Genomic DNA, 14538 nt, shown 5'->3' with positions numbered 1-14538 from the left:
GAATGGATGATGTAGAAGTGTGTGTGTGTGTGTGTGTGTGTGTGTGTGTGTGTGTGTGTTGAAAGAGCTGCTACTATGTAGAGGAGCGATGTGAAGGAACTGTGTAAAGAGCTGTGGAGGGATTGTGTGTCGGTGTGGAGAGGGAGCCGAGGAGAGAGGATGAGTTTCTAAGCAGGAGAGCAAGAGATTTTCAGAGAGGATTTTTTAAGATGAAGTAAAAGAGCAAGTTACCACCAGAAAGCAAGTATGTTTCCTTATTTTCCCCCTTGCTGCCTTCATGGATTTTTTTTTTTTTGCATACCCTGGGTAGCTGGAGGCTGGACCTCCCAGTTAGCAATACTTATTTGTACAAAGGCCTTTAAATTCTTCAAGATAGTGGTTTTTATTTTCCTGGAAAGACAAAAACAACCCCCCCCCACCCTAACTTTGGGGAGTTTCACTTTTGGCAAGTTATATCTGATCAAATGAAAAGCATTTGTTGGTTTTATAGGTTAGTTTAGATTGAATGGTCACACTGTTTGATGAACTACCACCTCTTCTAATCAAAAGGGCTCTCTTGTTCAAATCTAATCTTTATCAGTTTTGGCTTATGGTTTCTCCTGAAATTTTTGTTTTGTTTTCTAAAGCTGTTCTATCATCCAGAACAGTATGGGTTTTTACAATAGGCATTAAGTCCTTTAATTTCTCTGAGGAGTTTCCCCCACGGTGACAGGGAATGGCATGGATGCCTGCAAGAGGCCCTCCCAAGGTGTTTCCCAATGGCAAAGGGTTATCCTGGCCTGTCCCTTGTTGATCTGCATTCATTGGTCTAATGTCTGTCTTTGCCACACCTTTTGCATACTCCAGAAGCGAGAGGCTTCCTGTTTGGATTATTCCTAGAAAAAACATTGTGTCTAGGAACTCCCTGTCTACAGTTCCTCTTTGGATGACCTTGTTTGCCAAAACACCTAAGGTTTTGATTTTTCTTCAAGCCTCTGGAAATCACCTCTCCTATCCAAGCATCATCATGGTTATGAGATTCAATATTGACTGTATCTACATTCCTCTATGGGTGCTGATCTTGCCTTTAAAGTACTAATTGCCTTTTTTGCATTGTGAATTAGCATTTTCAAAAGCCAAAGATTTAATTATTATTTGTCTGGTTTCTGAATTTGGTATCATTCTATTTATAACTGAAGTCAATCTTTGTAAAAAATCAGTGAAGGTTTCTTTGGGGTCCTTTATAACTTCAGAAAATGACTCAGTTCTCTTTCTCACTTCTTCAATTCTGTCCCAAGCATTCAAAGCTGCTACATGGCATAGAGCCAAGGTGTGCTCATCATATACAGACTACCCTTGTACATTAGCATAGTCACCCTCTCCAAGAAGTCGGTCTCGGGAGATTTCAATACCTCTAGCTCTACTTCGTTGTCCAATGGTCCTAGCCTCATGTTTCCACCAGGTTCTCCATTGTAACTGAGGACCAGGTTCCAATATTGCTGTAACCAAGTATCTCCAGTCTTGTGGGACAATTCTGTTACTAGTTGACCATGAATTTAACATCTGCTTCACAAAAAGTGAATGCATACTATATGATACTATCACTTCCTTAAATCTCCTTAAATCTAACATTTCCACAGGAATCCAGTCAGCTCTTACACAGCTTTGGGGATATCTGTCATTTGTCAGTTCCTATAAGGTGATTGGATAAATTAAGGTTGGTTGTTTAAAATCTTGGGCCGTTCCTCTCTAATTTTATAACGCAATGCTGAGATTGGTTCTTCTTTAAATTTCTCTGTCTGTGACTGAATTATGATCCATTTTAATAAGTTTTTCTAAGGCCTGTATCTTAGCACTCATATCAGCCAACTTTTTTAGAGATAAAACAAGAATAATCAAACCAATAATAAAGATTATCAAAGTGATAATTAACATTATGTCAATCCCAGTTAAGTTGATTATCCCTTCATTTAATTACTACATTTTTAACCCATGCATTACATGATCACAGAGACCTAACTCTCTCCATTGTAATATTGTTTCCCATTTTTAACATGGGAAAATCTCTCTCTCTCTCTCTCTCTCTCTCTCTCTCTCTCTCTCTCTCTCTCTCTCTCTCTCTCAACTAATTGCCCCCTTTAAGAATCCCCAGTTGTCTTGCCAAATCTGCTGATGACGGCAGTGAAGATGACAGTAAGGCTGACTGCTACCACCTAGAACAGCAGAGGCCCAAGCAGGCGTGAAGGCAGCTCCCTAGTGTGGCAACAGCCAGAGGAGGAGGACCAGGGAGAGCCCACAACCCACCGGGAGAGAAGAAGCCAAAGAGCCAGGCATCTGCACGGGGGCACATGAAGAAACAGCCGGCTATGGCTGCGTTTAGAGCCCAAGCACCCATGGAGTTTGCTGCAGAACGGCTGCAACAGAAAACTCCCTAACGTTCTCAGAGGGCTTGGGGAAAAAAAAGAAAAACCTAGCTGGCAAGGCAGTGACTCAGGCGGGAGCCCCCAGGTACAGCGCCAGCATGTGCCAGTGGCTGCAAGTCACTGGCAAGTGGCTTTTTCATGAATTCCTGCCCCAAAAGTTGGACGCCAGATGACGCACAATCCTAATTAGTCTTATTAAATAAAAACCCAGAGTCAGATATTGAGGGTGAGAGCTGAAAGATCAGAGTAAAGCAGTCAGCCACTAAAGACTTCTTACCGCTACGAAATCCCAGACTAAATGGTCTCTTTGAATCCTCAGACTGAGTGGTCTCGAGATCCTGTCTCCACCCACCTTATATTCCTGTCTCCACCTCCCATGTGCTGAGATCAAAGGCTTGCACCACCACCGACTGGCCCTATTTTAGATGGGGTCAATCTTGTGGAGCCCAGGGTGGTCTTGAACTCCTGATCTTCCTGCTTCCTCCTCCTAAGTGCTGGAATTAAAGGTGTGTGCCACCACAGCCTGGTTTCCATGGCTACCTAGTGGCTAACTCTGCCCTCTGATCTCCAGGCAAGCTTTGTCAGAACACAAAATATCATACAACAGGGATGTAATGTATGAGAGAAGATTTTTTGTTTTGTTTTGTTTTGTTTTTCAAGGGTCTCTCTGAATAGCTTTGGCTCCTGTCCTGGAACTCACTCTGTAGCCCAGGCTGGCTTCAAACTCACAGAGATCCACCTGCCTCTGCCTCTCGAGTGCTAAGATTAAAGGCATGCACCACCACTGCCCAGCCGAGAGAAGAATTTTTTTAAATGCCCAAGCCAGTCCCAGTGGCTCTCTCTTACTTCCTGCTGCCAGTAGATCCAGATGTAGAACTCTCAGCTACTTCTCCAGCACTGTGTCTGCCTGCATGCTATTCTTTCTACCTGGTGATAATGGACTAAACTCTGAAACTATAAATAACCCCCAATGAAATGCCCTATTTTATAAGAGTTCCTGGGGTCATGTTGTCTCTTCACAGCAACAGACCACTGGCCAAGACAGAAGTTAGTACCAGAACTGGGGTATAGTTGTGATAGGCCTGACCATGCTGCTTCTTGGCAGAATGTACACTTTAGGTCTTTGGACAAGAACAGCAGTTGAATGTTTTAAGCAGGGCTTAATGGGTCATTCTAGTAGGAGTGTGGAAGATAGTGATACTGTAAGCAATGTAGATTATGACAGACTGGCTCAAGGGGTTTGGAGGAAAAAATATTACTAAGTGGTCTAGAGATCATTCTTGTGATGTTTTGGGGAAATAAAAAATGTAGCTGCTTTCTTCCCTTGCCCAAAAAATCTGTCTGAAACTAAATTGAAGAGTTTTGGATTAATGGCATTAATGGAGGAGATTTCAAGACAACCTAGTATTGACTCTGTCATGTGGTTATTAGTGGCCAGTCTTATGCAAATCTATAATGAAAAGGAGTGAGCTGAGAAAGGAAAAATACAAAATGTACAATTTGAGGATAAAAGGAGCACCAGGAAGTGTAATGGAGTTAAGTCCAGTGCTCAAAGAGATAAAAAGTTTAAAGAAGGCCTGATAATAAATGGAATAAAGGGAGTGGTGACCTCAGGGCAAGAGCCCACTCAGCTAAGCTTCCAACTTGTAAAAAAAAAAAAAAGAATTAAAGAAAAGATTAGGCAGTGAAGGAAACCAACAACAGAAAGCTGGTGCAAACATATGTGAATGAGGGGGCCAAGTTCCAGCTCCAGCAAGCAGAAGAACTTGGCAGCTTCAGTCACATGGTTCTGGCTTTGCTGTCAAGAATGCAAGAAACGTGTTGTGGAATCTCCCTACACAACTAGGAAAAGCTGCTAAGGCCAGGCGTGTGTCGGGGTGTCCCTGCATGGAGTCTCAGAGAGGCCATTGCATGAAGCTGTGAAGCTGAAGCCTGGGTGTCGTTTGAGAATCCAAGATGCTGCAGATGCCAGAGCTGTGGGATACCTGCCAAGGAGACCTGCTAACAAGGGTGTGGAACCAGCCCAAGAGAGAGATGTGTGTGGCAGTCAACAAAGCTGAAAGGAGTTGGAGATCTGAAGAGTGTTTTGATATCAGACATGGAGATGCAGAATTTGGCGTTTGCCCAGCTGGTTTTGGGACTCGCTTTGGTCCAGTATTTCCTCACTATGCTCCCTTCCCTGCATTTTGTAATGTTAATGTATATCTTCTGCCATTGTATTTGGAAGTATGTGATCTGTTTTTCATTTTAATTTTACAGGGGATTACAGTTAAGAGATTGCCTTGAGTCTCAGACGAGATTATGAACTTTGGACTTTTCATCAGTGTTGAAACTATTGCAGACTGTGGGGACCTTGGAAGTTAGACTGAATGTGTTTTTGTGTTATGATATGGCTACAAGCCTTTGCAGGCCAGGAAGTGGAATGTGGTGGTTTGAATAAGGATTGCCCCCATAGGCTCATAGATTTGAATGCTTAGGGAGTGGTACTATTTGTTGGAGGAAATATGGACTTGTGTCACTAAGGGTGGGCTTTGAAGTGTCAGAAGCCTAACCCAGGAACAGTGGCTCTTTCTCTTCCTGCTGCCTGTGGATCTATTGCCACCTGTAACTCCAACTCCAGGGAATCTGTGTGTGCGCGCACACACACACACACCACTAAAAATAAAATCAAGACGGGCAGTGGTGGCGCATGCCTTTAATCCCAGTAGTCAGGAGGCAGAAGCAGGTGGATCTCTGTGAGTTCCAGGCCAGCCTGGTTTACAGAGTGAGTTCCAGGACAGCCAGGACTGTTATACAGAGAACCTCTGTCTCAATGATAGATAGATAGATAGATAGATAGATAGATAGATAGATAGATAGATAGATAGATAGATAGACGATAGATAGATGATGATAAATAGATGATGATAGGTAGATAAATAATAAAACTGAAAGGAAGAAAGATGAGAGGACTAATTACCCCTTTGATAAGATGAATACTTAAACACCCACAATCCCCATCTTCTTTGTGGTTGCTTATAGACCTTCACTGCTAAATCTGCCCGCTCATCCAGAAATGAACCTCTTTCTTCTATCTCCATTTCTCAAACAAACAACCCAAACTCCAAACTTGCTTGCCCTGACTCTCTGAGTATTCTTGTTCTCTCTCTGAAGAGTACCTGCCTCCTCCACCCCGCATCCCACACCCTTCCCAGCCATCAAGTGCTAATGGACTTCCATTGCCGGGCATACATGCCTGTTTTCTTGCCCTCGAAGCTTGACTTTTCTCTCTCAATACCTCTCCATCCCCTTCCTCCCCAAAGCTGTCAAGAGTTTCAGCTTATCTATACTGTTGTTTCTTTCTCTTAAGCGCCATTAAAATTGTCCTTGAGTTTCTAAATTCTTTTTTTTACAGTAGATTATCATCATAATTTTTAGTGTGTGTGTGTGTGTGTGTGTGATGTATTGTGTACAATGTGTATGTGCATGCCATAGTGCACATGTGGAGGTCAGAGGATAACTTTGGGTGTTGGTCCTCGTTTGAGACAGGGTTTCCCTCTTGCTGGTTGCCATTGCATAGGCCAGGCTAGCTAGCCCACAAGCTTCCAGCGATTCCCTCTCTCTGACTCCCACCTCACTGTAGACCAGAGAGTATGGGTGAGATCTGAACTCAAGTCTTCAGCAAGTGCATTACCTACTGAGCCACCCCTCAGCCCCATTTTAAAATCCTTTCATCTACAAGACTATTAATATGTGAAGGGGATAGTGTGTTCCTCAGTAACAGTTTGATAAAATGACATTTAAAGGCAGTCTGTTAACTTTCCTTTTATGAGAATTCTATCATTTTTGTGTGCTATTTTTCTATGTTTCATGTCAGCAGTGGCAGGGACGGAGGCACAGCCCCACTCTATCAAGACCTAAAGGTAGCCTGCTTATTGGTTCCTAATTTCTCTGCTGGCTTCCCATTGTTCACAACTTGTATTCCGTTAAATTTGGGTAGACTGCATAAAATGCAGGCATATAACCAGTAGAATCTCTGACACTGGAGGTAATTATTTTGAACCCACAGGGAGATAAATCCAAAATACATGTTTCAAAGAGAGGATTTTCTCTCCGTGGCTAAAAACAAGTAACTATGTTATTCTCTCCCTCTCTTTTTCCACTAACTTTTGGTGTGGTGCTAAGGACAGAGGCAAACCAAATGTTCCTGATAAAAGAAAACATTTCAAACAGCTAGTTGTGATGGTTAAGGTTGATTACCAACTTGACAGTAGCTAGAATCAACTGGGCTATAAGCCCCTGGGGTTCATCAAGATTTGTCTAGCTTCGGGCCATGTCTGTGAGGCCTTCTCTTCGTTAGGGTCATTGAAGTGGGAAGATTCACCCTAAAAGAAGAAGGCATCCCTGGGCTGGTAAGGAAAGGAGAACTAGCTGGCCACCAGCATGTATCTCCCTCTGCTGCCTGACTGGATGCCGTGGGACCAGCTGCTCCAAGGGCCAGGGAGCTGGAAAGATGGCGCAGCCGTTAAGACACTCTGCTCTTTTAGAGGACCTAGGGAGTATCAGGGAGCCGACACCCTCTTTTGGCCTCCATGGTCACCAGATACATGTGGGACACAAACATATGTGCAGACAAAACTCATATATATATAATAATAATAATAAACTTGTTTTTTTTTTCAAGACAGGGTTTCTCTATGTAGTTTTTGGTGCTTGGATCTTGCTCTGCAGACCAGGCTGGCCTCAAACTCACAGAGATCTGCCTGGCTCTGCCTCCCGAGTGCTGGCATTAAAGGCTTGCGCCACCGCCGCCCACCTAATAAAAAACTTTTAAAAAGTAAAAGATGGCCCAAACTGCCTGTACCATTAAGAGAAAGAAGTCAGAATTTTGATTATTGTTGAGAAGAGGTGAGTTTGAACACGAGTGGAGATGCAACGTTTTGAGCTGTACATACAGTGCAAGTACAAACTATAAAACTTCAGTACGCTGAAGGTCCTGTGTTTAATCCCCAGCACTGAAAGGAAAAAGAAGCACAGTTCGAATTGATGGGAAAACCCAAGCAGAAGCTAGAAGTAATTTTAGGAGATAACAGAGATGTCATAATCGACTTTAAGATAGACTGGAACTCCCCTTTAATCCCAGCACTTGGGAGGCAGAAGCAGGTGGATCTCTGTGACTTCAAGGCCAGCCTGGTTTACAGAGTGAGTTCCAGGACAGCCAGGGATACACAGAGGGATCCTGTCTCAGAAACTCCCTCTACACCCCCTCCCCCAAAGAAAAGATTGGTTGGAACTGAAACATTCACTTCTATTCCTTATTTAGTGATGGAAGAAAGAATTCAAAGATATGATTAGTATCAATGGAGAAATAAAATTACAGGAAAAGAAAGCATTAAGAGACAGAGAGGAGGGGCTGGAGAGATGAATCAGCAGCTAAGAGCACTGACTGCTTGCTCTTCCAGAGGACCAGGTTCAATTCCCAGCACCCATGTGGCAGCTCTCATCTGTCTGTAACTCCAGTTCCAGGGCTTCTGAGACCCTCAGTAGACACACATGCAGGCAAAACACCAATGAGCATAAAATAATAAATTTTCAAAAGAGGAAGAAACAAGTGGAAGGATGCTGGAGAGATGACACCAAAGTTGAGAACATGTACGGCTCTCATGGCGGAGCTGAGTTATGTTCCCAGCACCACGTTGGCAGTCTCACGACCAACTGTAACCCAACTGTAACCCCCGTTCCAGGGCACCTGTACTCATGTGCACAACCCCTTCCATACAGATATACGAGATTCAAAAATAATCAAAAGGATTTCTTAAAAAGGAAAATATTTATAGCTGTATTTGACCATAAGCAACACCAGGGCTTCAATATCTCCAGAATTACCTTTAAATGGTTAGAAATTTCATGATATGCTGTGGGTTGTTGTTGTTGTTTTTTGTTTTTTGGTTTTTTTTTTTTGGTTTGTTTTTTTTGTTTTTTGAGACAGGGTTTCCTTTTTAGCTCTACCTTTTCAACATCATAGTGATACCTGGATACCTGGGATAGTCCACTTGTGCCTGAAGGGTTCATCTCTGCCATTTATCTCTATGGAATATCTGGGTTACAGCAGACACAACCATTCCTGTCCTTTAAGGTATTCTGGCACATTATTCCTCCCAGACAGTCATCTTTGCTCATGGTCTTACTGAACTAGAGACCCTACTTGATTTTATACTCTTGTAATTTATAGAAAAACAAGAGGCGATTAGAACCATTTGCGGCAGAGAATGGCTGTAGCAGAAGTGTTGCTGGCAGATTTAAAGGGAACAAGAGCTCCTCCTCCTAAATAAAACATATGCCCCAGTCCAAGAACCCCAGACTTAACACCTTTGTACCTTTTTGCCACCTGAAGTCAGCTTGTAATATTCCCTCGAGAATGCGTACTTAGGTCTCCGGAAGAGTGCTCTGCCTTTTTTCTCAAAATCCCTTTCTGTAGTGAAGGAAGACTGGGAACGTAAGCTAACTCCCCGCTCCATGGCGTGGTCGAGGGAGGGTTCCATGGTGACTGAAAAAGGAGAGGAAGTGGCGCGTGTCCTCTTTACTCAGCAGCAAGTGGTTCTGCTACGGATTCTAAGTTCCACTTGAATGGAATTCTAAATCCCATTGTTCCATGGAAACCATCACACCGAGGCTGCCTCGAACACAGTGGTATTCCTACAAAAGCCAGCTTACGTTATACAGTGGCTGTCGTTCTGTTTATTTGCTCATGGGAATTTGATAATAGAAAACAACATTCCCAAGAATATTTATGAATTAGCTGCACATGGTGGCACACTCCTTTAATCCATGCAGGAGGCAGAGGCAGGTGGATCTATGTGAGCTCCAAGACCAGCCTGGTCTACATAGAGAGTTCCAGGTCAGCTATAGTGGGACCTTGTCTCAGATAAATAAATAATAAAATTTCTGAATTTGATGTGGGTATGGTGGTACAAAGTGTCTGTAATCCCAGCATTTAGGAGGTAGTGGCAGGAAGATTAGGAGTTTGAGGTCATCCTCAACAGTGTAGCAAGTTGGAGGCCAGTGTGCACTACATGAAATCCTAAACAATAGTAGCAAAAGTTTATGAATTAATGGGCTTAGAGTAAATATATCTGAATGATGAAAAGAAATAAAAGGAAAGGACATGACTACTCCTAAGTGTATGATGGAGGAGAAAGTTTACTGTAGATGTGTGGGAGAGCACAGTCAGAGGCAGGAATATCTGGGAGAGTCCAGAGTGGACATGACCATGACCAACAGGGCCACATGGGGAAAAGGGGACGGGAAGGAAGCAGGTAGAGAGGGAAACAAGGTGCAGCAGTCAGGAGAACAAAGGTCCAAGAAGGGGTGGGTAACCACAGTGGCTGGATTATATAGGGAAGAGCCTCTGGGGTAGAATTCAGCCCCCTGGACTGGAAAGTTCAAGGTAGAAGGTGGAATTTGCCAGCCATACCCTGTATGGACATACCCATAGGTAGGGACTGAGGGATGCTGGGAGAACCTGGTGGCCAGTTCCAGCTTTGATATGTTAAATAGGCACCTCAGAAACTTAACAATATCCAAGTATAGAATTAACCTTTTAAAAAAACTTTTAAGCATAAATAAAAATATTGACTCTATGCAACTTTTCTAATTCTAACAGAAAATTAATAACATTGAATTTCTTCAGAGTAAAACCTTGATCATTTATTTTCTAGAAAAAATATGAATTCAGACAAGTTTGTTTCCTTTTATGATGCTAAAAATAAAAGCAAGCCCTCAACCACAGATCTATGTTCTTGGCTCTGTTTTTTGCTATTGTTTGTTTCGTTTCTCAAGATAGGGTTTCTCTGTGTAACAGTCAAGGCTGTCCTGCAACTTGTTTCATACTCTAGGCTGGTCTTGAACTCAGAGATCCACCTGCCTCTGCCTCCCAAGTGGTGAGGTTAAAGGTGTGTGTTACCACTGCCCAGCTTTTGTTTGTTTTTGAGATAAAGGCTTTCTATGTTGTCCAGGCTGGCCTTGAACTCATGAACTCAAACTATCCTCCTCTCAGCCTCTTGAATACTTAGGACTAGAGGCATGTATCACCACCATGCCTAGCTCTACAATTTTTAAATCAGAAAAAGTTTTAAAGTATATAAGTCATTTCTTTATTAAACAATGGGTCAAAAGGAAGGGTAACAACATGATTTAAAATTTGTTCTTAAAGTTCTTAATCCCGGGGCTAGAGAGATGGCTCAGAGGTTAAGAGCACTGGCTGCTCTTCCAGAGGTCCTGAGTTCAATTCCCAGCACCCACATGGTGGCTCACAACCATCTGTAATGAGATCTGGTGCCCTCTTCTGACATGCAGGCAGAACACTGTATACATAATAAATAAATAAACCTTTAAAAAAAAAAGTTCTTAATCCCTCATCTATTGTATGTTGGAGGAAAACCCCATTGTATTTGAAAAGCAGTTTGTTAACACTGTTTTTGTAATGAGCTTGTGTGTATGTGCCCATATAGGAGTATATGACAGTTGGGTGACTATCTTTATAAAGGGAACCATGGAAACCAAGAAACGGGGCAGGGCAGAAAAGCAATAAGGATGAGCCAAAGAAAACCACAAGTAACACCTGAATTTAAGATTGGAATGGTAAGGTAATGGGCCTGCCAGAGAGATAGAAGATTGAATGAAGAGGTTCTGGAAGCTGAAAGAGAAGAGTTTAAGGTCAGAAAGTGATCAGCATCATCCATTGTTTCTGAGTCCTCCCCCAGTGTGTTCAAATGGTCTCAAGATATATAGGTTTGCATCTGCATGCTTATTCAAATGTTCTAGACTGTCTCGAAGTTGTTTCTTTAAGTTACAAAACACATTTCTTTGGTCTTTGTCAGGTACAAAGGAAACCCTGAGCCCATTGACTTGGTCCAGTATGACAGTCTTGGCTCAGCTCAAGCTGGACTTTAGAAGGACTCATGTTTTGCCTCTGACAAAAGGGACATTTGGCTTTCTATTGTCATATACCTGTGGCGCCTATCAGCATATCAAAGTCCACACTAACTTTGGAGTCCTCCAGACTCTTTTAGTCTCTATTCACATGTACCTGTCATGCATGCAAAAGCCAACTCCTGACCTTTCTCACTTCCTCCTCTACCCTAAACTCCCAAGCTGTTCTAGTTCATGGCCTTACCTCCCCACAGCTACTCATCTGCCTTATAATCTGCATGACTTTTCCACATCCCCCACTTCCAAGCCCTGGCCATGGTCACTCTGTTTCTTTTTCTCTCTGCTCTGTATTCTTCTAGATGCCTCTGGCTAGTATCTCTCTCTCTTACCTACATCTCTTACCCTTTCTCCTAAGTATGGAGTGGTCATTTCCATGGTTTCTTTATTGCACCCTCACTTACAGTCTTGAGATATGTTGTGAATTATTGTGCAAGGGCACCCTCAAGGCTATTCTGAGTATGCAGGGAAACATCCTGTGCAGATGCATGCCATGCAGGTACGCAGGCATGGCAGCGGTGGGGGTGGCCAGTAATTCACAGCCCAGATGCTGCATCCACATGGAGAGTTTATTATAATAGAGAGATAAAGGGAAGAGAAAGACAGAGAGAAAGAGAGAAAAGAGGACAGAGAGAGGTCAAGGGTGTGCATATTGTAGGAGGAAAGGCAGAAGAAAGAGAGAGGAAGGGGAGGAATCTTTCCTTAGAAGGAGGCTTTTATGTCAGGATGTAGGGTGGCACCAAGAGGTGGATCAGAATATTAACATTCTTCCATTTTGATTATCATAAAAAGAGGCGAATTGTGGGAGCAAGCGGGGGAACAAGGGTGCTGAATTCTCAAGGCTACTTCAAGCTGACAAGGGGTGAAGTGGGGTGGGGGCAACTGGGAGTCACACACAGTGGAAGATCTCAGGAACATTCCTTGAGGGAGCTGAGGAGGCAGGTTGCAGCAGTGGTGTTCCAGGAGCTTCGGGGGAAATGGCATGCCAAATCAGGAGTATAGAGGCCATGGCATCTGCTGTTTCTCTGGAGGTCAGGTGGGAACAACGAATCCACAAAATATGCTGGAAAAATAAGTGGAGTCAGAAAGAGGCTCTGGAGATTTTTAGTTTTCATCAGACCAGATTTCTTGATGCAGTAACAAAACTTTCCCCAGGAGCCTGTAGGTATCTATAAGACAGCTGGAGTATATTTACATACACTCCAGGGCTAAAAAACCATTTAAGGACTCTTAAGAACTCTTTGGAGTCAATGTTCTATCAGTTTATCAAAGCTGCGTTTGTCAATATTAAAAATTTGAACCTCTGGTGTTATATCTGAAACTGGTCTATCCTGTACCATGAAGACTGTGAATGAGGCATACCTGTCTATAATTGGAGAGTATATATATACATATATATACATACATATATATGTGTGTATATATATATATATATATATATATATATACACACACACACACACACACATATATATAAAATCTTGGGATTAGGGCTGTTAAACTGATACTCTAGTCATCAAACATCATCGGATCTGAGAAGGATAAATTTAAGAAGTGAGACAGCTTTCCAGTTATCTAGGCAGCAATCCCAAGTCTCTCTGTGGTTGTTGGGGGGCGGGGGGACGGACAGAAGTCCCAAAGGCAGCACTTGTTCAGCTACTAGGTCTAGAAGATCTGACAGATTTTTTCCGTGGAGTAGAAATTTGGGAAGACTGACCCACCTTGACTTTTCAGTATGGGGCAATCGGTCCTCTGTTGTTCCACTTATTCACAGTCTGGACAGGATCTCAGCTTCTCGCTGCATGGTCAGCCTTGCTATAAGCTTCTGGGTAGACATTCTTCTGAAGCCATCTATCTTCTTGCAGGAGATACAGGATGCTGCCAGGAGCTGACGTGTCTCTTTATCATAAAAAGGCTTTTATATTAAATTCTCATATCTCTACAGGTGTTTGAGGATTGGGGGAACAAAATCTGTTAGATTTATTTATAACTTTGAGAGCATATATATAACTTAAATCTGAATATACGGGTTTCCCAGTTAGTTACAGCTTAATGAAGTCAGCAAGAATAGGGAGGTTCACATTCTTAAGCCTGCATAGACCCTGAGTGAGGAGAGACATTCTTCAAGCCGTTGGCAGTGATATCTGAATCTATTACCATTTTTAAGTCCCTGTAGCTGTAGTTCTGGTCTTTGAGTACAGCCAGACTACAATCCTGAGTGACTTATATAGAAATAATTCTTTCTTAAGCTGTCTCCTGAGGAGCCAAAGAAGAGTGACAGGGAAAGATCCCAAGGCTGAATGAGAAGAGAAGAAAAGGGGCTTGTGAGTCAGGGTGCAGCCCATCTCTGAGAAAAAGGACCCTGTGAGAAAAGGAAAAGGACCCTCCTGGTGGACTCTATGCCCTCCAGCCTGTCCTGGGAACAGGGAGCACAGGACAACCTATTCTCCATAGCTGCTTCAAGCTGAAACAGGGTGTGGCCAGGAGGACTCTGGCTAGTTAAAGGAAGGAGGGAACCCAGGCATGTGGTCATCTGATCTGGCTGTAGAGGCAGGGAACAATTACATTTGGCTGGGCTGATCCACATCACATAGACAAGAATCTCTCCTGACATCCGCTGCAGGTTGTGGTCCAAACTGCTCCTCAGTGTTTTGGCCAGCAGGCTTAAATATAGTCTAGAGATGGAAGTTAAAATTTATGAATTTATTTGGAGCCTTTTGGCCCATGGCCTTAATAATTGGGAAGAACAGGAGCCATACTCCAGTCTGAAAAAAATGGCAGGTGGTACAGGGTCCCAGAGCTCCTCAGACAGCCAGCGGACAGGAGAAAGCAGTGGCCATGTTGGGCGCCGATGTTATGAATTATTATGTGGGGGGACCCCCAAGGGTATCCCACATGTACAGGGAAACATGCTGGGCAGATGTATGCCATGCAGGCATGGAGGTTGTGGCGGTGGCGGTGGCCAGCAATTCACAACCCAGATGCCGCATCCATGTGGAGAGTTTATTATAATAGAGAGATGAAGAAAAAAGATGATAGAAAAGAGAGAGTGAGAAAGAGAGAGAAGAAGAAGAGAGAGAGGTTGAGGGTGTGCATATTGTGGGAGGAAAAACAGAAGAAAGAGTGAGGAAGGGGAGGAGTTTTTCCTTAGAATGAGGCTTTTACGTCA

The 14538-nt window shown here is 43.2% G+C and overlaps 1 protein-coding gene across 3 annotated transcripts in view; it reads right to left on the bottom strand.

The window, feature by feature from the left end:
* Ppp3r1 (protein phosphatase 3 regulatory subunit B, alpha) overlaps positions 1-8976 on the bottom strand; it is a 55694-nt gene extending 46718 nt beyond the window's left edge. For 2 of the 3 annotated variants that reach the window (XM_042285588.2, XM_076546024.1), the window contains exon 1: positions 8759-8976. In XM_042285588.2, coding sequence (XP_042141522.1) covers positions 8759-8923 — 165 coding nt within the window. In that variant the 5' untranslated portion in view covers positions 8924-8976. The remainder of the gene's footprint in view (positions 1-8758) is intronic. The other variant, XM_076546025.1, reaches the window with a different exon arrangement.
* Between the last annotated feature and the right edge of the window lie 5562 nt (positions 8977-14538).

This window comes from Peromyscus maniculatus, chromosome 10 (assembly GCF_049852395.1).
Source record: "Peromyscus maniculatus bairdii isolate BWxNUB_F1_BW_parent chromosome 10, HU_Pman_BW_mat_3.1, whole genome shotgun sequence".
Taxonomy (NCBI): domain Eukaryota; kingdom Metazoa; phylum Chordata; class Mammalia; order Rodentia; family Cricetidae; genus Peromyscus; species Peromyscus maniculatus.
This window is presented reverse-complemented; position numbering and strand designations above follow the sequence as displayed.